Raw genomic sequence first — 25133 nt, 5'->3', positions numbered from 1 at the left:
AGACCAGACAGAGGCAGGAGAGTTCAGGGAGTGTTTTTCTCACACTAGGGACTTAATGATGACCATGTCACTGCACAAGGTTGTGCCCTCTAATTCTCCCATGGGCAGCTGCACTCTAATTGCCTGGTGTCTCTTTTATCAGATTGTCTCTGGGCAGTCCCTGCCACCGTGTTATTTCATGTTGCCAGAGAGAAGATGCTTTTCGTTGCTTGCTCCTCCACTTTGCCACCCCAACGCTTCTCAGGGCTAAAGTAAAGTGCATGGAGTCGGGCTCTGGCCTCAACGGCCTTAGCAGAAAAGCTTAGTGTTGTGTTGTTGAGAGCAGGAACTGCCAGGGTCAGGCCTGGTTAGATTGGGATCTGTCTACAATCTGTGGACCAATGGAACAGAGAGGAGTTCAGTGAGCCAGGGTGAGATGATTCACTTTGGGTGAAGCCTAAAGCCTAACCCTGTCTACGGTCCCATTGATGCGTCACGGTATTTTTCGAGGTCTGCTAATGCATTTGCGGCACCCATGCACGGATTGTCATTATCACCTTTGATCCACCCAACCGAGCGCCATGCGCCTTTTCTCCAGTAATGGCCGTCTGGTATTTTCATAATGTCATCTTGAAAGGTAGACTGAAAATAGCCCGTGCCTTTTGGAATTGTGTCTGGGTGGTGATGGGTTCTTATTGATTGTTGTGTCTTGGGAGGAGCGCTTCATCAAACAGCAGGGAGCGGCAAGTACATCTCATGCGTAGAGCTTTTTCTTGTGCCTTCCACATCAACACTGTTTTCTCAGTGCTTTTCTATTGGGTCTAATCAAGAGGGTGGGACCGTTTCAAATCTGAGAGGGCTTCAGGAAAAGGCGAACAGATGAATTATCTTTTACAGTGTTCTGTCGGAGGAGGGCTCCCATGGCAACCATGTCGGCTCGCGCAATGTAATATAAATGACTTGAACTCTACCTTGCACGTTTGTGCGTCTCTGTCCTGTACCGCATACAACACTGCGCAGGCCAAGCGCATCCTTCTGGGCACTACAGAATAATGCATGTCTGCAAGTACTGTTTGTGTTTCCACACAATGGGGAGAGGGGAAATCAAGAAAGATAGAAGGAGGAAGAGAGCGATAAAGAGAGAAGGGGGGAGGGATGGAGGGAGGGATGGAGGGAGGGAGGGAGGAGCAGCGGGGTGTGTGGAGGTCCACAAGAGTAAATAAGTACGAGGATGACAGCGAAGCACCTCACTGTAATAAGTAAACACATCACAGGCCCATGTGATTTATTGCTGGGTTGAGATGACATTTCTGCGGCGGGACCAGACACCAGGGTCCTGCTTCTTTTTTTTTTTTGAACGGCGAGGACAAACGCTGCATTCTTATTCTTGCATTCCTCCGGCGAAGAAAGGGCACTCCTCTTATCTCCAGGGAGGGGGAGAATCCAGCCGCCCGCTCTGAGAGGCCGAAGACTGAATGGTATTGGAAAGTAGGGGTGGGAGGGTACAGCTTGATAAAGACCTGCGAAGTGAAGTGCACCATGGGAAGAATAATACCTTCTTCTTTTTGTTGATTAATTTATATATTTATTTTGTTTCCTCGAAGGGCACATTGAAGATGCAAGCGGAATCGTAAATTCTCACAAACCTTTTTTCTTTTTTACAAACACCTGCTGCCCTTCCTAGTGGCACTGCTGTACTTCTGTGTTTCTGTACCTCAGTTATGTTTCTTCTCAATCCTCTTCTAACTTTCCTAGGTTTACCAGATCATAGGTAGAGGCCATTGGTTATTTTTATTCTTTATGAAAATACATTTTTCTTTGCCTCCCAAACCCAGAAAAATTAAAGCGTGTCATGCAAGTGGAGGTCCAAGCGGCTGAACGAAGTGTAAAATCCCAACGTTGAATCAGTGCTACCATTACTCACTGTCCCTGTCAAAGCGTTGCTTGACCTCTCAAAGAAGTGTCACATGTAGTCACAGAAGATATGCTACATTCTGCCCTGCAGATATAGCTCACACAGACAGAGTCATGTTGCCAGTTCCAGATGTGTAAAGGAGAGGTCTGAGACTGCAGTGTCACCACAGCATGATGTGAAATACTCCCCCAGAACACATCAACATGCAGAGGAAGACAGCGACAAGGCGCCTGGTCTTCAGTTTCCTTATTTCCTTATTTCCTTCTGTCACAAATCAATCAAACACCTATCCTTTATACTGCTGCGACAAGATCGCATTTGATATTCTGCAAATTCAGAAATACAGGCTCCTGACGAATGTCCCTGTTTTCCATGGTGTGGTTTAAGAGATTGTGAGGGTTGCTCCCTGTCATGGGATTTTTCTGTGATATAGGAAAGACATGAGCTTCGTATGGGCTTAGCTGCAAAGTTAATATGAATGATATTAAAGAATAAACGAGAGCAGCTGTGTCCAGGTTAATGCCTGATTGGAACATGCCTGAGAACATGAATCACAATCACTGCATCGTCAGTTACAATCTATCCACTAGGTGGCAGTAATATGTAGATATTTTCCTCAACTGATGCTTGACTTTAAGAGAGAAGGTTAATGTCATTAGAAAGCTCTTTTGTACCATTAATGATCCTAGATCAAGGTCCATTTGTGCTAATCACACAGCGGTCGTTAAGAGACACTTTCTACTGATGGCCATAGAGTCCAGTCATCACACAGATGGGATAGGAGTGATGTGCAGCAGACTGGTCCTGCTGACTCACTGCTCCAGAGGGTCTGTTTACTAGAACCTTCAGAGTGCAACATCATTCCCATTCTCTCCTCTTCCATGGATCTGTTGTGTGTTGTGTGTGGACGCGGACAGTATCTCGGTCTTCTGATGGTGCTGAATCTCAGCTGTCTGCCCACGGTTCTCTCTTCATACGCACACCTCCTCAGCACGCCGGTTTTCTTGGTGAAAACTCGACCTTGCTGGAGTGGTCTCTTTTCCAACATTTCGACATCCGAGCGTTTCTTCTTTGTAACCCCGTCGAGTTAAGAGTAAACGCCATGCGGTTGCCTTGTATGTGTACTGTCTGTTATGAATACACAGGGGATGGTTGTAAGCCCTTGTGATCCGTTTATGCAATGTGCAATAAGAGTTACACCCGAGGGATATTTCCTCAGGAACTGTAATGTTATCAGAGAGGGGACGGGGGGTCGGGGGGCCGGGGGCGGGGGCGGGGGGTCTCCCTGGTGGTCTGTGTGTGCATCTCTGTCTGAACTCTGTCTTGGGACTGACAAGACAAAGACAGAGAGCAGGGCCCCCCCTGGTCTCTTTCTGCTCTGCTGCAGGTGTTGTCAGGGTCATGTGGAGAGGTTTGCCTGCCAGCCTGGGTATATCTGCGTACGGTGTGCCGTCAGGAAATGCCTGGGAAGTGTTTTAACCTGCCCACCTTAATCCCAAATGCCAGAGCATTAAATCAGGCGTCCCAGAGCAAATATTCCAAACGTTTATTTGGCTCGGCCCCGAGTGTGGGTTTGCAGTCCTCTGTTGCCCTCTAAAGTGCGGTACTTTGGCACGGGTCGTTTACAACTGCATACATTCACTGCCATGCCTTTTAGACTGCTCCCACAAGATGAACGAGCATGAATGTGAAATTATATTCATGATTTTTTTATATTTTAGAACTTCCCATCTGCAAGTTATATTGTTATGTATGTCTCAGTACAGGGACTTGTCTGTGTTGTCTGAATGGGGTTGCTGTTGCATACAGTGGTGGTAGAACATCAATCATTTGATTACCCTTCATTTTGAGAGGAGTCTGTCAATGCTCATGCCTTTTGAATATCAAAAAACAGCTCTGCTGATATTCAACAACTGGTTAGGGTAAGGGTTTGGGTTAGGGTTGAGGTTAGTTGCCAATCATTTAGCATTTGTTGATAGCATGTGTTGAGCATTACTTTCCAGGTGAAGCAGAAAAAAAGTGGCAGGTCAGTTAGCGATCGATCTGTAAACTAGACTCTAAGCGTTGTGTTGAGCCACAGGCTTCCCCCTCTGCTCTCTCCCGATCAGGACTCCTGGGATTGGGTGGTGAGAATGAGGGGAGCTTGTTGTCTGACCTTTGACATTAACAGGTACTGGGTTTAAAGCGGGAATTTCAGGAAGACACTCCAAATTCAACACCTGACCGGAATGAATAAAATCCTTGAAAATGTCCAAGGTGGGTATGGCAGCCAATTCCCCCGCTGGTGCAACTCAGTTTCATAAGATAACTTTCATAACCTTCGGAAAAGAGCAAGCCGTAATTGTGCCCTTTACCAGGAATTTCATGGCTTGTATGTGTAATCATAACTGAAACCTTTGGGTCTAAATGAAATATCCCATGGAGCAGGTGGGTCCATATACTACACCGAGGAACCACCAAGCCCTGAGAGCAGAAATAAAGAAAATTGTTTTATAGCTCTTCTCTTATCAATGAGAGACACATAATGAAGTGGGACTCAATGGCGTATCAGATCAATCACTCTTTCTGTCCAAGCACTGGGCTTGTTACTTGTGTGTGTGTGTGAGTGTGTTTCTCCTTGGGCAATATCAGGCAGAGGTGTGAGATGTTTACAGATTCAGACTGTTGTCTGGATGCTCTTCATTCCCCTGTAGTCAGCCTTACAGTACTAGCACGACGTTGTGTTGTTTGAAGAGCAGAGGAGGAGAAGAGAAGGGGGGGGGGAGGAGAAGAGTGGAGAGGAGAGGAGACGAAAGAAGAGGAAATGAAATCTCTGGGGTTTGAAGACAACGGCAGAGTGAACATCTGTAGAGATGGGTCTCCCAGGGAACAGCTGCGGATGTCTGAAGCTAATTGAACAGGCCGCTTCATCAAATTTACAGGCTCAACTTGCTTGGGGGAACCACATGACAATAGAATCCTTCCTTTACATTTTCTTTTTCCCACCTATCCTGTCTTGGCTTCCTCTCTGCTCTTGGCGTGGGGTCGTCATCATGGTGTGCACACAAGCCCATAGACAGGGACAGACACTTACTATGCCAGTCACTCTCCTCCAGCTCTCTGTCCCTCAAAACCTCGATTGGTATTCCATCCAGTCTGGGAGCTGGAGTCCGGGGCTCACCTTAGTCATTAGCGAGTCCCACGGGCCTGTTTGCATTATAATCTTTAATTTAGAATGTGTGTTGCCTCAGTGTCCTTCCCTTGAGCGTGCGCCACATGTACAAAAGGCCACCCGAAGATGGAAGCTAGGCTCACATTATGTCTCGCCTCCAAACATTTGTGCTTGGCAGAGGGGCTCCAGGTCAAGGGATGTGACTGAGAGGGCCCGGAACGCTGATCAGATGACTCTTCCCCCCAGGTTACTTTTAAAGCACGGGTCTTTCCTGTCAAAGAAATGTTCCACTGAAACATTTGCAAGGCAGATAGGAGATGACGTGGGCTCAAGCCTGATGAAGAGTCCATGTGAAGACCATCCGAGCAATCAAGATCTTTCACCGATTCTTCGGAGGTGTGCGTGTCCAAGTGTGTGCCTGAATATTTACCACATTGCTCCCCGGAGGTATGACAGCAATATGTTCGTCATAAACAATCCACACACACACGCACATACACACACCACACACGCACATACACACACCACACACGCACATACACACACCACACACGCACATACACACCACACACGCACATACACACACCACACACGCACATACACACACCACACACGCACATACACACCACACACGCACATACACACACACACGCACATACACACACCACACACGCACATACACACACCACACACGCACATACACACACCACACACGCACATACACACACCACACACGCACATACACACACCACACACGCACATACACACACACACGCACATACACACACCACACACGCACATACACACACCACACACGCACATACACACACACACGCACATACACACACCACACACGCACATACACACACACACGCACATACACACACCACACACGCACATACACACACCACACACGCACATACACACACCACACACGCACATACACACACCACACACGCACATACACACACCACACACGCACATACACACACACACGCACATACACACACCACACACGCACATACACACACCACACACGCACATACACACACCACACACGCACATACACACACACACGCACATACACACACCACACACGCACATACACACACCACACACGCACATACACACACCACACACGCACATACACACACCAAACACGCACATACACACACACACGCACATACACACACCACACACGCACATACACACACCACACACGCACATACACACACCACACACGCACATACACACACACACACGCACATACACACACCACACACGCACATACACACACCACACACGCACATACACACACACACGCACATACACACACCACACACGCACATACACACACCACACACGCACATACACACACACACGCACATACACACACCACACACGCACACACACACGCACATACACACACACACGCACATACACACACCAAGCTCACCCCCTGTTCCCCTGAGCCACTTGCATCAACATCAAGAACGTCAAACCAACCAACATCACAACTAAGCTGTTTGTTTCCATAGCCCCTTGCATTACTAAGGAAACAAACAAATCTCCCATTCTTCATTTCACTGTTCATTGACCAACAAATATTCCCTCTCCCCCCCACAGACCTCAGTGGCCCGGTAACATGGAGTGCGTGAATAGAGGTTCCCCAGTGACGAAAGCTGAAGATGCTAGACCAAGGTACAAGGGCAACATTGAGCCTTGAACGTTGACCCTCTTGCTCATATATCCATCACAGTTTGTAGCAGATCAACATTGTTGAAAAGTGGTTGATGCTAATTTTTTTACCAAGGAGATCAAAAAAGAAAGAAGCTGAACTGACCAGAGACACTTGTTCTGTCAGAGGAGAACTTGGGAACTCTTCTGTTGTTCCTTTGTTATGAAGTTCAGTTGATGTGATGTTTCTTCTGATGCCTCAGAGGATTGTGGGTTAGAACAGACAGAAAAGCACGCTGGCTTGCGTACAGAGAAATACAGACGGATGCAATTAGACATCCTGGTGTTTTTTGGCATAATGCATTTGACACACTATGTATTGTGATTTACAAAACGGTTTTAACTGGCATACTCCATAGTATGGTAGTATGGGTACAGAGACAAAGGGACTGTTTCAATAGAGTCTACGCAGCAGGTGGACCGAATCAATGTTCACTTATCACCAATCATGACTAGGAACCATATGGATGATAACAAAACAATAATTTTGTGTCTGTGGAAAACTTAAATGGAATTTAATCAGCTTTATTTTGTTTGCTGCAAAAAGTTTTGTCCCTATGAACACAGACATACTTTTTAAATTCACATTTGTGGGAAGAGGCCTCAAATCAATGAGGAAACTGGAGCCGCAACACGTTCTCAGACAAACCAGGTCTGTGTATAACATGACATTACCAAGTTGATTCCTCATGGCTTAATAAGGACATGTAGGCAAATCATTCTATGATTGCAGGAATTGTAATCCTCGCTTCTCATTACGCGGCGGCGAGCACACCAAGCAGGTGTCTCTCACATCCCCCCCGGGAAGAAAATGAAATGTAACAGAACGCAGGTGCGGGTACTTCAAAGGCCTGCCTCTCTTCCTAGTGTGATCAAATGAGCGACGGTATCCAGTCTCAGTTGTCAAAATACCTCTGTGGCAAAGTGACTCAATGTGGCCTGGGAGCGGAAGTAACTTTGCGATAGAATAGCACCGTTTTAGAGGATTCTGCATCAAACAGAAGGTGTTGTGTTATGTTCTTCTGGAGCAGGCATCAGAGAAGTCATGAAATAATAACCACTGGCTCTTGTTTTACGTCAGTTACAGTCAGCCTAGGAGCAGTGTGTCTATGGTTTTCACTCCAGAGAGACAGGAATGTTGAGAGTTCAAATTCCTTTCGGAGACAGGAAGGGCGATAGGGAAAGGAAAGCCAAATGCTGTTGCTTGGTGCATTTTCAACGGACATCAGTGAAGTGTCATTGTTTCTGTCGCTGACTGTTTACAAGGTGTTCAAAGCTGTCACGGGTGGAATGAACAATTATTTACGGGCAAAAACATACCCAAATGTGTTCATAGTAATGCTCATTCATTTTGATGTAATCACCACAAATCTACGAGATGGATAAGGCTGTTTCTGTCTCACCCCAAACCTAAGCTGAGTAAGTGATTGCAGAGGTAGAGTAAGTGCAGGTACCTTGCTGTGAATATGCAGAGCTGAAGGTTGTTCCCTGTGTGTGTGTGAGGGTGGGGAGAGCTCCCTGTGGGTTTACCCCCTGCGCCTTCCAGTCGTTCTGATCAATGCTTTCTTTCACTGCTCTTCACAAAGTACATGGTGTTTTCCCAAGACATGAGACACCCACTGTGCCGTCACACAAACGCAAGCCACGTCTCTGCGCAACTTACACCAAATCTCTACGGAATGTTTCAAAAATAGGATTTTAGGGCACTCGGGGTTTGTCTTAAGGGCTCCTGATTGAAAACAACCGTCTTTAGTCTGCAAAAGACAATCCCCTGGGATAATTCTGTAATGAAAAAGAAACAAATCCGCCATCCTTAATTTAAGCATAAGAAGACTAATGACAGGAAATTTCACTGTATTAGGAAGGGATGAAAACAAGTCAGAATCCTCAAGGGAGAAACTCTGGCTTTAAAAACAAAAGCAGTTGGAGAACTGAGATGTGGCACCGTCGGAAACAACAGGAATCTGGCATTGCTCTTCCACGAGGAATTTCTCCTTTTCTTGTCAGTTTGATGGAGGCGAGACCCTCATCTCAGGCATCTCTGCAGAGAGACTCACATGAAGGACAGTGGACATCCCCCCCCTCCCTTTAGTGACGGACCTCAAGTAACTTCAAACCGAAAACCGCAGTTCCCTGCGCCATCAAAGACGCGTAGACCCCTTTGACGAGTGTCGTGTGGCAACGAATGAATCACAACTTGATGCGGATTGTAATGGCCACATCGATGCAAATTAGACAACTATGCCAGCTGTGTCTTGCTCGGAACAGCCAAGAACGAAGCTCGCCGTTAAAAAAGCGTACATAAAACTGAACTTTCTGCCACTCAGCCTCCCTACAAATGAACACTTGTCTTGACTGCAGCAGTTCCCCCCCACTGTTAACTAACAAGGACTAAATTGAGGGTAATTGCTGCCAACCTGTAATACTTTGCCTGGATGACTGAAAGGTTGTTGACATTTTAACAATCTGTGATGGCTGCACAAAAAAACAAACGATCTACTCACGCCAAGCTATTAGAGATCATCTGTCATCCGGAAGACAACAGAGTGGCTCTGGTTGGGAAAATAAATATAAACATTGTAGGAAACTGTGAAACAACAACAAAGCAATAAACACATTTAGGACAGTGGCGTCCTCACTTGTTTTCCTATGACGGCTGTGCTGAAGCGATACAAACTTTTCCAAATCGCGTCGTTTGTTTATGAGGTCGTTGAACACACAGTACTTAAACATACATCTGCCCTCATCCACAGTAAGTGAGTGCTCGTTGTTTCGGTCTCTGACCTCGAAGACGGTTTAGGACTGGAGCCAAAGTGGCACCTGGGAGTAATTGTGTCCCAGAAAGAGCCAAGCCTGCCCTGCTTTGCTGTACAGTCTCTCCTGAACCGCATCCATACTGAAGCACTCTTCAGCCCCATGACTGGCTCCCTCCCCTGGGCTCTTCCTCCAACATTCCCTCATCCTCCAGTCATCACCAGAGAGCTGCTCTTCGCAGGAATGTTGGCTCGGTCCGGGGAGAAATGCATTATAAAAGCCGGATGCTCACATGGGATTGTTTTGCTGGGTCCTGTTTCAAAGCAGCAGAGCAGAATTGGCCGATCCTAGCTGTTCCATGCACATCTATGATCCTGGGGAGGAATGTTATCCTTTCTTTGGTCTGTGGCACATTCTGGCCACTGCCCTCTGACACGCGAGCCAAGGCAAACACCTTGCAAAGCGCTGACTTTGATAACAGAGGAAATCTGATATTCTCTCCACGCAGCCCCTCCATAAAGATGAGCAGTAACCAGATTGCCTTCCATCCCCCTGTGTTTGGAACATGTTTGCCAATGACTTTACTTCCATAATACATGGGCAAATCTAGGTCTTACAGAGCAGCCTTGCCTTTGATTTCACTCGGAGAAAACAGTGTCAGATGCTTCGTTGTGTCTGGCGCGAGCGTGTGTCTGCTGCTTGTACTGTGTGTTGCCACAGCCGGCGGGGAGAGGGAGAGGGACTGAAAGGGCGCTGTCTGTAGCCTAATTGAGACGGATTGTGTAAGACCTTCTGAGGCAGGGCATGTTTCAGATCCAAACACAGGAACACATTGTCTGTTTTATTTTGTTTGCTTTCAGTGTTGAGAGGAAACCGTGTCATGTGATTCATTAATTGGGAAGCATTGGGAAGTAACAAAAGAGGAAGGACTTATTTGACATACAATCGATTGTGTTTTTGTAAATTTCACTTGATCTCAGTGGATTATATAATAAGCACATGAAAAGTGCTCTTTTTCCTTCCTTTGCTTATCCCTTTCAATTGAATATGACTTGTTGCATGCTGTGACATCTCTATTCATCTGGTAGTTCCCTGCAGGTACACCCCTGTTACCGTTTGCTTTTTGCAGTTACTTCCCAGTTATTTCCCATCTGCACACAATTATGGCCCAGTTAAAGGTGTTTGAAAGCAGAAACAAAACCATCATTTGAGCCAGATCCCTGTCTGGGTGAGGAAGGGCCATACCCTCCTGCACCTCTGGACGTCCAGGACGATACACAAGAGTTTGAAAGAAATAGGAAGTGAGTTGTATTATAAAACCTTTGCAGATGGGGGTGTTGACTGTGGAAGCCTTAGTGAGCACTGGCTGCACAAACACATCAGGAAACCAGTCTAGCACTAGGGCCATGTGGGACCTCTCCTTTGAAAAAAAAAAAAAGAAAAGAAAAAGTTTGAGCAGAGCTTTTTTTTTTTTTTTCACAGCCCATTGTAAGCAATCAGAAAAGCAAATAGAAGCCCGCAGTCGAGCTTAACAGAGCCACTTCTCTCCAGAAGGCTGGAAGCAATGAGCAGTCCAGTCCTGACAGGCCAGTCAGACAGCAAGGACAACCGGGCTTTCTCTCCGCTTCCTCACAGACTCTCCTGGCACCTCCGGCGGGGCCTCTGAAGTCCATTCTGACCCCAATCCCCCCCCCCCCCCCTGCCTCCCGGATATGACAAACATCAGACTCCTGGAGCACAGACCCAGCCTCACGCCAGCCTAACGTTGAAGACCTGCGAATGGACAGAACCACTGGCTTCTTCTTTTACCTCGCTCCTGTCTCTGCTTTCACAGCCTCTGCCCCACCACAGCACAGGACTCCTGCTTCCTTTACTTTACCACAGGTGTTAAGAGATTGAGCTGCGGGTTCCTTTGGCTGTAGGGTGAGTTTGTGGGGAAAATTTGAGCGTGAGGATGCTGCCTCTTGTCGTAGTGTGTTCCCTGGGTTTGATGCTGGGGTCAGGCTGGGCTCAGGTAGCGACCCAGGCCCAGAGCCAGCCACGGGCACAGGACAGTGCAGCCAATCCCTGGAGGCAGAGGATCCAATGGGAGGACAACGGCCGGGTGTTCAGCCTGCTCAACAGCGGGGCCGAGTACGTCCCCGCCAGAGCCCAAGAGCAGGACCGGGGTCACAGGATCATGGTGGCGGACGCCCGCCCCCGCTCTCCTCGCAGACCCCAGGGGGGCAACGTCCGGCGCCAGGCCCCCTCCAGAGGGAGCTCGGAGACCGTCCGAGGGCAGACGATCCACCCCTTTGGCTTTGGGCAGGTGCCCGACAACTGGAGACAGGGCTCCGTGGGCGTGGGGAGCACCGCCACTCGTTACCAGCCGTCCTCCGGCTCCCGTCACAGGCCCTCCTCCGGATCCTCCTCGTCTAGCTTCTCTTCATCCTCGTACAACGTTCCCTCTTACCCCCAATTCCCCTTCCCACAGCAGCCGTCCTACCCAGCGCTGCCCTACGACCCCAGTATGGTGGAGGGGCTGGTGCGGAACTACGAGCCGCCCTTCCAGAGCGCCCCTGGAGTGGGCTACGGTGGTGGGGCTTACGGTGGAGGGTACGCCGGGGTAGGGTATGGAGGTGGGATGATCCCTGTGGCGCCACGCTCCTCTGATTACACTGACGATGGTTACCGCTACTACCAACCGTATGGCTTCTTGCCCAACCCTGCTGTGCCAGCGGTGCCTGCTGTGCCTGCCCGGGCAGCACAACCTCCCTTCTCAGACGGCCTGGATCGCAGATACACACAATCACTTTACAACGGAGAATCCGTCCCTGGCGCGGCCGGCGCCGGGGCTCCAGATGCCAATGTAGAGCCCCAGGGTGTGCCCGTCGCTCCAGCTGTGGAAAGGACCGGAACAGGAGAGCAGCCCCCAGTGAGAAGCCCCCAGTATGAGCAGTTTCCTCCATATGGGAGACCCCAGCCTCCCTTCCTCCAGCCGGCACCTTCAGGCAGAAACCCACTGCCTCCCAACACGGCCGTGGAAAACCCCAGCATCAACGTTGGGAGCGTGTACCGACCAGAGCAGAGAGGTAAAGTACAGTCCGTTTATCCCAAATGCTACCACCGACACTGAAATGCCAAAGGTTGTAGGGTGAGGTTTACGAGTTCCACTAAAGTGTGTTTTGTGTTTGGGATAGTTTAGGTTCCACCAAAGGTTTTAAAAACAGTTAACGTTGATGTGTTATGAAAGATACAGTAAAGGTTTTATGCCTGTGTAGTTTTTCACTCTGTGGGCTTTTAGAACCGAGAAAGATTCCTTTCCACTAAACATGTGGCTTGCGTATATCTTACTGACAGTTCTTACAGAAACCAAAAGAAAAGAACATCCTAACAGGGATGTGTGATGCACTTGCGGGGGTCTTATCGGAGTTTGACTTCCGTTGAAGGAAAAAGACACACAAAAAGAAATATCCAAAACATTTCCATTCCTGTGTGTTTCCTGGCAGTTTTTAACAATTTTAAGCTGAGGAGTGTTGAACCCATGGAAACCTAGATTTCACCACCTGACTCTGTGGCTTGAGGGAATGCTGTTTTTGATGTTTTTTTATTTGAACTCTCTCAGACCCTGTGATACATGGAAATCCTTTCAAATGGTCAGAATAGTACAGCTACGCCATGACTCAGTCTCTTAACTTCCAATTTGCAAATAAAAGCAATTTCTGTCAAAAGTTCATCTTTGTTCCACTGGCCATGTTATTCAAAAACAGGTGCTGCTAAAGTTCGACCAATGAGCAAGCACAGAGAATTCACTGGGCTGAGGGAGAAGCAGTAGGCTGCCTGAGTTGTTCTTGGGTAGGCCCGGGTGCAGAGCCTGGTAATGTGGAACCCAGTGTGGGGGCTTTAGCATGGGGAATGGTGGGAGCTGGTGAGAGGGGCCTGGGGGCCGAGGGCTGTGGTTGCCGGGCTGGGGCGTGGCGGCTGCTGGCAGGGGTGGACAAAAGCTGGAGACTCCCAGAGGACCACTCTCAGAGGAATGGAGCCGGGGGTGGAAAGTCCTTGTAACACATGGGATCCATAGCTTCAGAAAATCCAAAAAAATATTTAGTGAAAGAGCTAGGTGGAGGGAGGGGGGGGGGGGGGGGTGACAACGACATCAATGAGCTCTCTCAAGCGCACTGGCCCTGCCAAAATCCCAGGCCCATTTGGTAATTCAAAACACACTCCACAACTCCTTCCATGAGCAATGCATCGGCTCTGTTATGAGAGCCAGTCCCAGGGCTGCAGCGCACATAGGAAGGGACCGAACTGGAACCAGTTAGTACTGTAAATGTGGTACCTGGGGGGAGGGGGGGGGGGTTTAACATTAGGAGTACTGCACGGAGTGACGCAATCCAATCAGCGACACGTTGAATACTCCAGCTGCTACTGGCCACAGGGTTTGGGGGGGGGGGGGGGGGGTTGGGGTTGGGGGGGGCATGTTGTAACGGTTTCTCTTGTACCAAGTATGGCAGATTTACACTTCACACGTCTTTCAGCTCATCTGCCTGGCTGGGCATCCTTTATCAGCTGCGTGCTCCATCACTCTCCCTCATCAGGTTCTCAGTATCTGTGGAACAGATACTGAGAACAAAGACAACATGTGTGCAGATGCCGTCACATTCTGGATGCCCCATTTACTCAGTCTGATAGAAGTTCAGCCAAGGAGACGTGATTGAATCACAGGAACATCGAGGTAGACGTCCTTTTAGGCACGAGGCGATCCGAGGGATTTAAACGGAAGTGTATGACAGTATCTGTACATGTGTGATGAAGAGGAGGGCAGTATCTGTACATGTGTGATGAAGAGGAGGGCCGACTTCTGAAACAAACCCATGGAAAGAGCTACATGTATGGTACTGTCCTGAATCATTAATGGTACAAAGAAAAGGAGCATTGCGCTAGCCAAGAGGCAGAAAATATTTCTCTCATTCAGTGTTCTGTTGCAATGGGGTGGTTCTTTGGAACGAAGCCCTTGTTTCTTCCATTTTAGGCTCACCTCAACATTTGTGCTGTATTTCATGCTGCTACAGTGCTCCACAGCTCTCTATGGCTCACACACATTCATGGCCCAGAAGAAACGAAAGAGGGATTTGAACAACAAATGTGTTGGCCAGTTCAAATGGATGTGAATGCATGCCTTGGAAATGTATTCCACGTAAGATAGTATGAAAGAGCAGCCTTTTTTCTTGGTGACCCACTTCGAGTAGTGTATTTAAAGCTTTGTTAAACACCGTTGAGGCTGATCAGCTTTGGTCGGGACACTCTTTCTCCTCATGAAAGACTTGATTTTTCAGTTTCTGAAGATTAGGTGGGGGTGGGTGCAGGGCAGGGCAGGGCAGGGGAGGGAACAAAGCTTTCACACGGAGAGGAGAAAAGAGGGGGTTGAGACCACCGGTGGAAAAGCTGGGCTCTTCGCATGGCCCTTACACTGTTTACACGGGCTGCCCCTGGACGCTTCCTGTGCCCCATACGTCTGCCTTAGCTAAACATGGAAAAGCTCACCTGAGCGCTAAACAGGCTGCAAAGATGGGAAACTTCCGTTGGCCCGCTCACAAATACATTTGATCAAATGCCTCCAAAATGTACAGTTATATGTACTGAATAAATGAGCAGATAGCAAAGTATATGACTAGCCATTGTGCAGTTTAGTCCATGTACACCCACAAATATGAGTGATTCATAAGTACCGAAGAATAGATCCAAAAAACTGTTTGGTTTGACTTGTTTGGTTAATCTCCAAAATGGTTTACATTAAAGAGCATATTTTGGCCTTTGCAGTGAAGGTGAAAGTGGGGAACAGTTGACAAGCTATCCTTGTAATCATTTTTGATATGCCCTTTACAGAAAATGGGACAGACATTAGATCTGACATCTCAGGCCTGCTTTTTTATTTATTCTTCTGTTTTTCTGACAGAGCTGGTCTCTGGCCCAGTTTAGAATCAGCAGGGGTGTGAGATCATTGTTGTTTTACCTTGGCATGTGCTCTCTCTCTCTCTCTCTCTCTCTCTCTCTCTCTCTCTCTCTCTCTCTCTCTCTCTCTCTCTCTCTCTCTCTCTCTCTGTCTCTCTGTCTCTCTCTCTGTCCTCTCTCTCTCTCTCTCTCTCTCTCTCTCTCTCTCTCTGTCTCTCTGTCTCTTCCTCTCTCTCTCTCTCTCTCTCTCTCTCTCTCTCTCTCTCTCTCTCCTCTCTCTCTCTCTCTCTCTCTCTCTCTCTCTCTCTCTCTCTCTCTGGCTACCTCTTTGATAAACCAAAAGAGTACAGTTTGTCATTTGAATGTTTTAGTGAACTATGTCTTGCAACTAATTCAATTGTGGTCTATTTTAAGCATCGCCCCCTGCAGATTCAGAAGTCAGATTGTATTATGTATGAGAAAGGTTAACATGAAATGATGTGCCCATGTTCAGATTAGTGTCATAAAAGATCACATCAGGTTTTGTATGATTGCCTCCCCGTGTACGAAACATGTTTGGGAGCAGCCAGAATCTGTACCAGTGTAACGCTTGTTTGTGCATGATTATGTTTTTCACATTTTGCCTGAAGTAATCAAAATCTCTGCTACGTGCCATAATGCCGTGGAGTGTAAATCTCCCTTCTGAGATTAGCGGCCCCAGGTGGGCTGAGATGATAACCTGGAATGTGCTGTAATTAGTCAGCCCTGACCCCGAGACAAATAATCCCCATTACTATTAGACTAGTGCAGTCCTCCACTTTGACCATAGCTGGTTCACTGTAACCCAAAGCACCATGTCTCTATCACAGCTCCTCATAAACACATGGCCATGAAACAGAAATGGCAAATAGGCCAAGGACTGCACGATTTTATTTGAGGAATGATCTCACCGCTTCTATAAAAAAAAAAAAAAAAAAATAAAGCTTAAGTGAAGTAACAGTCAATGTGTCTTGTTTCAGGCTTGCCTGACCTGGTTCCAGATCCCAACTACGTCCAGGCCTCCACATACATCCAGAGAGCTCATATGTACTCCCTCCGCTGTGCTGCTGAAGAGAAATGCTTGGCAAGGTAAGAGCGCTTGGGAACTGAACAGAAGTGCTGTTTAATACAGTGTCCGTTTGGGCCAGGGGATGAGGATATTGTATAAAACACAAGACTGGATGCACTGTTCCTGCTCCTCGTCAAATCTGGATGATAATCACTGAAGCTTTCGAAAGTACAGGCGCACTCAGTCATGCGGAAGACTTTCTCGTTTACTTCGAAAAGGGACTTACAGATTCCCCAGACCAGTAGGAGATTAGCCTGCAACCTCGTCTGATAACCTCTCACAAATCTGCTTCAGCCACCTGGAATACACCCTTTCTCTGCTGCAATACTTAAAGTTTAGTACCAGAGTCACAGAGAGACATAAATTACCCTGATGTGCGGTCACCTTGAAGGAAAAGGCTGTTATTGGGACTCATCTATGCGTGATGGCTTTGCTCGCTTCTGCAGGTGGCCGTGTGTGTAGCTGTAGCGTACCCTCCCCCCCCCCCAACCCTCGACACCCCCCCACCCCTCCGTCTCCATCCCAAGGGTCTGACAGCTACAGAGATGAGACAGGCTGTAGACACAACAGTAAAATGATGGTGCTGTGCTTTCCCCCCCCCCCACTGGCTGGCCTGTTTGCCCTCCTCCTATCAAGGCACAGTCATTTCTCACAGGCCTCTCATATCCTGTCGGTGTTCACAGCTATCAGGGACAGATGGCCTCTCGTAATTTGCAGTACACTCCAATGTCAACGACAGGCACAAGATGAATGGCTAAGGGGTTTTAGTGATGCTTTAGAGTGCAAGTTCTTTTCTTCATTCTCCCAAATTATTTGAATCTTTGTGGTCAAATCTGCTTCTCCTTTACCTTTTTATTCTTCTTTCAAATATTTCTGAAATGTGTTTGTGCAGGAGTGTGAGTGAATAATATATGTAATGTGAGCATGAATAATTTATTTAGTGTATTTCTTTCTTCGAGATTTACAAGGCCCAAATGTTTCACACTGCAAAGCAAATTGTGAGCCTGAGGTGTCGGGGAAATAATCAGTGGACAGCAGACATGAGGCATGTTTTAATACCCTCTGTACTCCTTTCCCTTATCTCTATGTGTGTGGGTGTGTGTGTGGGAATTGGTGTGTTTGTGCATGTCTATGTGCAATGGGTGTGTTTGTGTGTGCGTACATCTGTGTGCACATCTGTGTGCGCATATGTGTTGTCCGTGTGTGTGTGTGTGTGTGTGTGTCTACAGCTCTGCTTATACCTCGGAGACCACAGACTATGACGTCAGAGTCCTGCTGCGCTTCCCACAGAGGGTGAAGAACCAGGGCTCGGCAGACTTCATGCCCAACAGACCCAAACATACCTGGGAATGGCACAGCTGTCATCAGTGAGTATACCCTGCTCGGCACAGCTGTCATCAGTGAGTACACCCTGCTCGGCCCCCATCCATTCTAACTAAGCCCACTCAGTTGGGGGGTCACATTCAATCAAATGGGGGTAAGTTCCATTTTCACGTATGGTTAAATTCTTAGCCTTTTGTCAGCTTATGTCACCTAATGTAAAGCATGCCTGCTCTCTCGGGTGATCTCATAATGACATGATGTTTTCGTTAGTGTTCCCTCAATCCTGCCTCTGGGAGCTTGTCCTCTTTCTCACCCCCCCGGTCTAAGCGTGTCTGTCTCTCTCGCTGGTCAGGGCGTGCTGCATTGTCCTCAGCACTGTGGAATGTTCACTGGCCATTAGCAGATTGGCCAAATGGAAGGATGACATCAGTGTACATTTATATGCTGGTTCCCAAGGCGGAGGTGGTGTGTGTGTGTGTATGTTGGGGGGGCGGGGGGTTGTTTAGGCAATGCTGCTATACAACGGGACAGTGTGAGCAGAATGACTAATCCATCCATGTTCCCGTCTGTCCCCTGCCCACAGATAGCTGTACCTAGGATGATGGCCTAGATATGGGTTAGTGGAACAGAACAGAGTTACAAAGAGCGGTCTTTGGAGAAAGGAAAAACTCTGGCCCAGATTCTAACAATACACTTCGCTGTCCTACATTTAGAGTCTAAATTGAACAAACTGTGAAGTGAGAGTGTTCTCACTAAATCCCTTTGTTAAACTCAAGATGAATACAGCACTAGTTCTCATTCAGTTTTGGGAGAAAAGACCACCATTCGTAATTTTGCAGACAAACAACCTCTGTTTAAATCTTAAAGTCTGCATGGAGACCTCGATCAAGTTAAGTATCTTGATACATTTTGACATGGTCTGATATGCAGGTTATGTCAATGCAGGGATTTCATACAACTGGGGCCTGTGGCCTCTCAGGTTGAAGGGCATGGCTACTGTTTGCCCAGGTGGCACGTCTCTGCATCCAGACTGCACTGTCTGGATGCAGGAGTGCAAATCTCAGATATTTGCGAAATATCTCTCTTTCTGCCTGGTCCTCTTGGTTGTGACATCAGAATCCCTGGAAGTTTATTTGACAAGATTGGAAAATGAGGAATGGGTGATGGAGACGGATTGGAATGCTTTGTAAACGAACATCACAGGCGATTCCCATTTCAGCCTCTTTTTGTGTCCTTCTCTCCAACTCTACATTCCCTGGCGCTGACATGGGGGAGGGAGGGAGGGGGGGGTCCAGAATTCCAGGCTGAGCCAAGGGCCCCCTCAGACAAGCTCTCAGAGCCCAGGGTCTCCCTGTCTCCCTCCTCGCACAGAAAGATAATCATCTCAAGGCTTCCATCTAAATAAACTGTAGCTGTGGGAACACAAATAATGGTCCTGTTTCAAAATCCTAGACAGTATGACAACACTCTGCTCAATCAATTATTCTCTCTCTCTCTCTCTCTCTCTCTCTCTCTCTCTCTCTCTTTCTTACACACACACACACACACATTCATGTGAACGCGTAAAGTACACACAGATAAACACACGCCCATACACATTCAAAGACAGTACTTTACATGCAAGGGAGCATTCGTTCTTTGTAAGAATGTCGTCCTTCAGTGCGCCCTTTTCATTTGTGTGTTTATACATTCCCTCTGTAGTCAGATCCGATTCCCGGGGAAGAATCGCATGCATTGCTTTTAGCCCAAGGAAACACACCCATTCCTCACCTGAGAGGAACTCGTTTTTGGCTTCATCCACCATGGAAACAATGAGTCCTTGCATTGTCACTTGCTCCGTGAGTGGAAAGAACTCACTGCCATTCCCTCCAACTCTCCCTTCAATCTTTTATGACAAGTCCAGTTAAAGTTTGTGTGTTGAGACGTGGACCATGAGGTAACGAGCCCCCAGCATTATTTATACAGTCTGAGTATGTCTGACTAAACGTGTTCCAGCACTTACCTCACCTGTGGTGCGGTATATTCACCAAAAACAAATATTGAGAAAGTACTTAGGGGAATGGATTGTGAGGGTGACTTTCATTGAAAATGATTCATTTCCATAATTAGGATTAAGGTGCATTAAACTGTGTGTGAGACTAATAGGTTGACAATGCACTTCAGTTTATCACCCACAATGCTGCTGTGTTCACAGTTCAGATGACGTATGGACTGGGAAATTTCCCTTGGCTAAACTAAGAAGCCGTTAGTGTATCTTGGGATCTTAACACAATATGCTTAAAATGCGCCAGGATGTCATTTATTTGAATTGGCAGGAAGTAGAGCATGGCATGTTTCTATGCACAAATGATCTCAATGCATCTCCTATTCAAATCGTATCTTGAAATAAGTCATCACTGATTTGAGTTGTCTTGTTAGCATTCTAAAGGACATGCACAGAAGTTCCAGCGCTCGGAGACAGCCCCTGTACGCCCATCTGACACTTGGCATAAGGCCAGGCTGAGATGGCAGTTATTACAGTAAATTATCTCACATGGACCTGGCCACTGACACGCACTAAGAGAAACATATTTCAAATTCAGAGGAGATGATTGGTGCCTGTGGGTATCCAGGCTTTTTAAAGCTGTTAAAGCTGTGTAAACACACACCTTCTCTATCTCACACACACACACTCACACACACACACACTCACACACACTCACACACTCACAATTTCTGTTGTGCAATCACACACAAAGTGCCCCCCACCCACCCAGTCCTCTTTCACTGATCACACAGTAATGATTTAGCAGAATGATACGATGTTATTAAGAGGTCCTCGTTCATCCTTAGCATGCTAATGTTCTGCATTGTTGTTGCCACGGTATCAATTAGAATCTACTCTCCTTTCGGTACCTTATAATGTGCTCAGCCAAGCTTAATAATTTATGGGTGAGGGTGGGAGTGTTGACAGATGAGGACAACAGATTGAGCAGGCAAACAAGCACATCTTTTTCAGAGACAACATGACTGCAAAATAATAGGCTAAATAATAAAATAATTTAGTAGACACTTCAATTCGAAAGCATACGAAGACACATATGGGGGATTTGAACCTACAAACTCGATCTGTACTCCCCTGCTCTTCCACAGAACTATACGCGTTCCCCCTCCCCCCCCAGGGGCAAATTAGCGAATGCAATTTGTGCTGTGCTTTTCCCTGTTAGTGACAAGCTCACTGTCTCTAATAACCTCTTTCCCCCTGCCCTGTACCCTCAGACACTACCACAGCATGGATGAGTTCAGCCACTACGACCTGCTGGAGGTCAGCACGGGCCGCAAGGTGGCTGAGGGGCACAAGGCCAGTTTCTGCCTGGAGGACACCACCTGTGACTTCGGTCACCTGAAGCGTTACGCCTGCACATCTCACACGCAGGTACCTCAGCTGTGTCCGCACAGAGCCCCCTCAGTGAATCAGAATCAGAATCAGAAAGGGATTTATTCGCCATGAAAGTTTGCACAGACAAGGGCCGGGTTTCCCAGATTCGTTAAGAAGCTCTTAACGCTAATAACTTCTTAAGAGCGTTCTAAGAGCGTTCTAGAGCGCTTTTCGAACATTCTTAAGAAGTTCTTAGCGTTAAGAGATTCTTAACGAATCTGGGAAACCCGGCCAAGGAATTTACTTTGGCAGGAAGGTGCATACAATAAACATATATGAACCTAAAATTAAAATATGTGGACACTACATCTACACTAAGGGTACATAAACTAGCAGTGCTAAGTGGAATTAGAATTAAATTAAATGTACAATAAAATAAAATATAAGTTGCCATAAAAGATACTTAACTTGACGCCCCCGGGTTAGAGCCACGAGGGGCTCCGTGGTCACTGATCTCCGAGGCGTACAGGTTTGGACCTGGACAGCCTCAGACATGGGGTACGGTGTCGTCCGCAGGGCACTCCTACACGTGTTTCACTTTCTAGCGCTGGTGTTCCAAACCACAAGGTCCCTGTTGTTTATGTGGTCCTCCACATATCCAAGGCTGCCTGTTAGTGTGGTGTGAGTCAGAGGCAGGCATGGTGTACTGTTGCTGTGTATGTGCATGTGTGTGTGTGTACGTGTGTGTGTGTGTGTGTGTATGTGATCACACAGTACATGAGCACTCATCTCTTGTGTTCCCTCAGGGTCTGAGTCCAGGCTGCTACGATACATATAATGCTGATATTGACTGCCAGTGGATCGATATCACAGACATTCAGCCAGGGAACTACATATTAAAGGTAAGAGCTTGGAAAAGTTTACTTTCATACCTCATATATTTCCAAACATGAAAAAAGTCCTAATCCTACTGTAGCATAATGTTGAGACTAACTCTTTTGTGTACCGACCTCCATTGCTCTGCTGGTGTACAGTTGCGTGCCAAGAGCTGAATCCTCAGGAAGAACAGCTGTATATTGAAGTCTGACATAAATCTTCCATTGACTTTGATGTATAATTCAAATACTGTACCTGACACCTGCTTGTGCAGTTTCTCGAGTTCATTTTCATTCTCAAACCCGAGAAACAGTAGTCTAAGCCATGGTGAACCAACTAAGTCTAAGGTTAACCAAGCTATAAATTAAGGATTTTGGCTTCCTTTTGTTCACTTTTGTTTCACAGCTTCAGGTTAATCCCAAGTACCTTGTCCTGGAGTCCGACTTCACCAACAATGTGGTCAGATGTAACATCCACTACACAGGACGATTTGTCACAACAACCAACTGCAAGATAGCTCAGTAAGTACATTTCTGGGTTTTTTAGCCTATTAGCACTTCTCAGGAAAGCTATCATTGTGCTAAATTACCTAGCAGACCTAAGGGCTTTCAGTCGAAATGTCTAATAATGTGATGAATCACGTTCATGCACTTTCACACAAGTCATGAGAAATGGGAGAACATTTTTTCACAGTTCCTCTCAAAAGCGACAGAAAGGCTATTGGTGACTTACAATGGGTCTATTAGGAAGTGAGCTCTTTAACTGATGATGACTGTGAATGAACTCTATAGACAAAGGATAGGCTGAGCTATTGTATGAAACATGACGCTGATGTTAAAGAATCAAACCAACCTCACCTGAAGAGTACTAAACACAAAATGAAGGTTTCTGTCTACAAGTTGGCCCAAAAAATGATTGTGAAGTGTAAGGTTTTACTTTAAGAGTTTCTTGTACTTTTCGGAAAGTTATTATTCCGCGGCAAGCCCAGGTGAGATTATGGCGGAAGTTGAGGAACTGTGCAAGAGAGCCCCTGTGGTTGAACATGTGGCCTAACAGTCTGTTGTCTGATCTGTTCTTACAGATCCTGATTTGACCTGCTGCTCAGCCAGGGTAGGTCTCCAGAGGAATGCTGTTACACTTACAACGTGAATGGATTCCTTTTTTCTCCCTTTGTCAATGAGGTTGTTGTTGTGGTTTGTGTTGTTCTGGTTACCCGGGCCTACTGTGAACAAGGGCTCCAATGGCACTGAAGAGAACACGGGATATTTATACAAGCACACACTGAAATCCCTGAGCAAGACCAGCACTCCAGCAACCTTGACACTTTCTGGCCATTTTCCTTCTCCATTAACCATAACCACCCAATTTGCCATCCAACTCCACCCCTCGTCTTCCTACCTGGCCAATCATAATGAGGATTGTGCACATAGCAGAGGTGGGGGTAAAAAAAAAAGTTGGAGTTGAAACAGTGGATGTATCTGTGCACAGACCACATTTTTCCCCATGCGGACAGGCTCCATTTGGCTGTAAATAAGGTGTGAAATGTTTTTCGGTGCTGAAATGAGTTGTCCCAGACGAGGCAAGGGTCAACTGCAACCCAACGAATAAAATGTTGGAAAAGCCTTCACATGTATTCATCCATGCTGCCTGAGAGAGAAACAGTGAAGACACGATGAAGGTCAATATCCCATTGTTTACCTGCCAGACCAACGAAGTGCGATTCTCAAGGCACACTGTCTACTGTACACACCTAGTCATATTGACATGTGGAAGTGCATAGAATCCGTGTCTTGTTTCTCTGTGTCACCTCCATCGAATGGCCACCTAGACTCACCAGTGCCAGAGCTATCTTGCTTCACCCCGTCTAAATCCCCTCAAAGTCAGGTTTTGTCCTTGCCCCCGTTTTCTTATTTGTCTAACAAGCAAACCGAGCGCTTAGCTGGCAGAAGTGCTATTTTCAAAGAGGTGCTTTCCAGAGAGCCAGACTTACACAGTGTAAACCACGTGTTTACATTGGATTTGTGTTTCTTTGTCAACTACCAACACTGGTCGGATGCCAAATAGGTCATCTTTTGCTTCGTAAGAATGTACATGACAATTAACCCACTGATGCATGAACTTAGCTTAGCAAACTGTTTAACTCTTTGTGCTTCACCTATATGATCATAAAAGGGTCTTCTGTACTGTTGTTGCTGCAATTGTGAAATTCCAGGAACGTTTATGTCATTTTAATGCAAATCCAAATCATTCTTTGATTTATTCAATTGTGTGTGCGTGTATGTGTGTGTGTGTGTGTGTGTGTGCTGCGGCAGAAAATATACTCTCGTAAAGAAACTACTGTTATAAACAGTTGCAACTGGCATTACAACTGTTGTCATTGTAATGCCATGTTGTAGGTGTGGTTTGTTAGAGAGCGCCTTGAAGTCATCGTTACCTACCTCTATAAGTGAGCTTTTGTTCCAGTTGAGTGTACGGTTTTCTTCTGAAATCCCTGTCATGGCTCAGTTTGCTTGCTACAGACTCATTGCAACACACACTGACAACTCAGTTAGGATTGTTGAATATATCAAGGAGGAAATGGTTTAGAACATTAAAAAATGCAGAACAGGTCAAGACTATTATAATCAGTTTGTATACTATTTACACATGAACTTTTTTACTTGTACATATTCTATCAATTCACTGATCAACAATTTAGTATTCAGGTTGCTCTTGAGATTGTATGGTTATCAAGATAAGTAAAAAGTATTATAATGGAATTCTATAAAATAATTGGAAACGTGTTTTTGATCTGATAATCATAGGCAATATCACTGAGATGTTGGTATGCAAAGTATTATGTTCTTTTGTTGAACACTAGTCAAAAGTGTAATATCCAATAAAGACATACACACAAACAGTTTCTGTCATAGTGTTAAAAAATAATGTGTTTCATTAGTTGACCTACTGCATTCACAACACACAGTATCTATACATTCATTTTTCTATTGATTTAGAAACACCATAAGAATTGAAGTGTGGT

The 25133-nt window shown here is 46.5% G+C and overlaps 1 protein-coding gene across 2 annotated transcripts; it reads left to right on the top strand.

Annotated features, from left to right (window-relative positions):
* Positions 1 to 11039: 11039 nt before the first annotated feature.
* loxl1 (lysyl oxidase-like 1) lies at positions 11040 to 25010 on the top strand. 2 transcript variants are annotated; one of them, XM_047042250.1, is made up of 8 exons: positions 11040 to 12607; positions 16466 to 16574; positions 17784 to 17921; positions 21136 to 21292; positions 22042 to 22137; positions 22517 to 22632; positions 23193 to 23221; positions 23345 to 25010. In XM_047042250.1, the coding sequence occupies exons 1-7, from the start codon at positions 11491 to 11493 to the stop codon at positions 23197 to 23199; spliced, it is 1740 nt and encodes a 579-aa protein (XP_046898206.1). In that variant the 5' UTR covers positions 11040 to 11490; the 3' UTR covers positions 23200 to 23221; positions 23345 to 25010. The 2 variants fall into 2 exon arrangements, with proteins under 2 accessions (XP_046898206.1, XP_046898205.1); XM_047042249.1 differs by having other exon boundaries at positions 23193 to 25010.
* Positions 25011 to 25133: the final 123 nt, after the last annotated feature.

The sequence above is a fragment of the Hypomesus transpacificus genome, chromosome 19, assembly GCF_021917145.1.
Source record: "Hypomesus transpacificus isolate Combined female chromosome 19, fHypTra1, whole genome shotgun sequence".
NCBI lineage: Eukaryota > Metazoa > Chordata > Actinopteri > Osmeriformes > Osmeridae > Hypomesus > Hypomesus transpacificus.
The sequence above is the reverse complement of the archived record's forward strand: the minus strand, read 5'-3'. Positions and strand labels throughout refer to the sequence as shown.

What these genes read in the sequence shown, in the direction of transcription:
- loxl1 (XM_047042250.1), top strand. Translation starts at nt 11,491, where the DNA reads ATGCTGCCTCTTGTCGTAGTGTGTTCCCTGGGTTTGATGCTGGGGTCA. An exon ending in CCTGCACATCTCACACGCAG is followed by an intron (nt 21,293 to 22,041) that starts GTACCTCAGCTG and finishes GTGTTCCCTCAG; the next exon opens with GGTCTGAGTCCAGGCTGCTA. An exon ending in CAGGGAACTACATATTAAAG is followed by an intron (nt 22,138 to 22,516) that starts GTAAGAGCTTGG and finishes TTTGTTTCACAG; the next exon opens with CTTCAGGTTAATCCCAAGTA.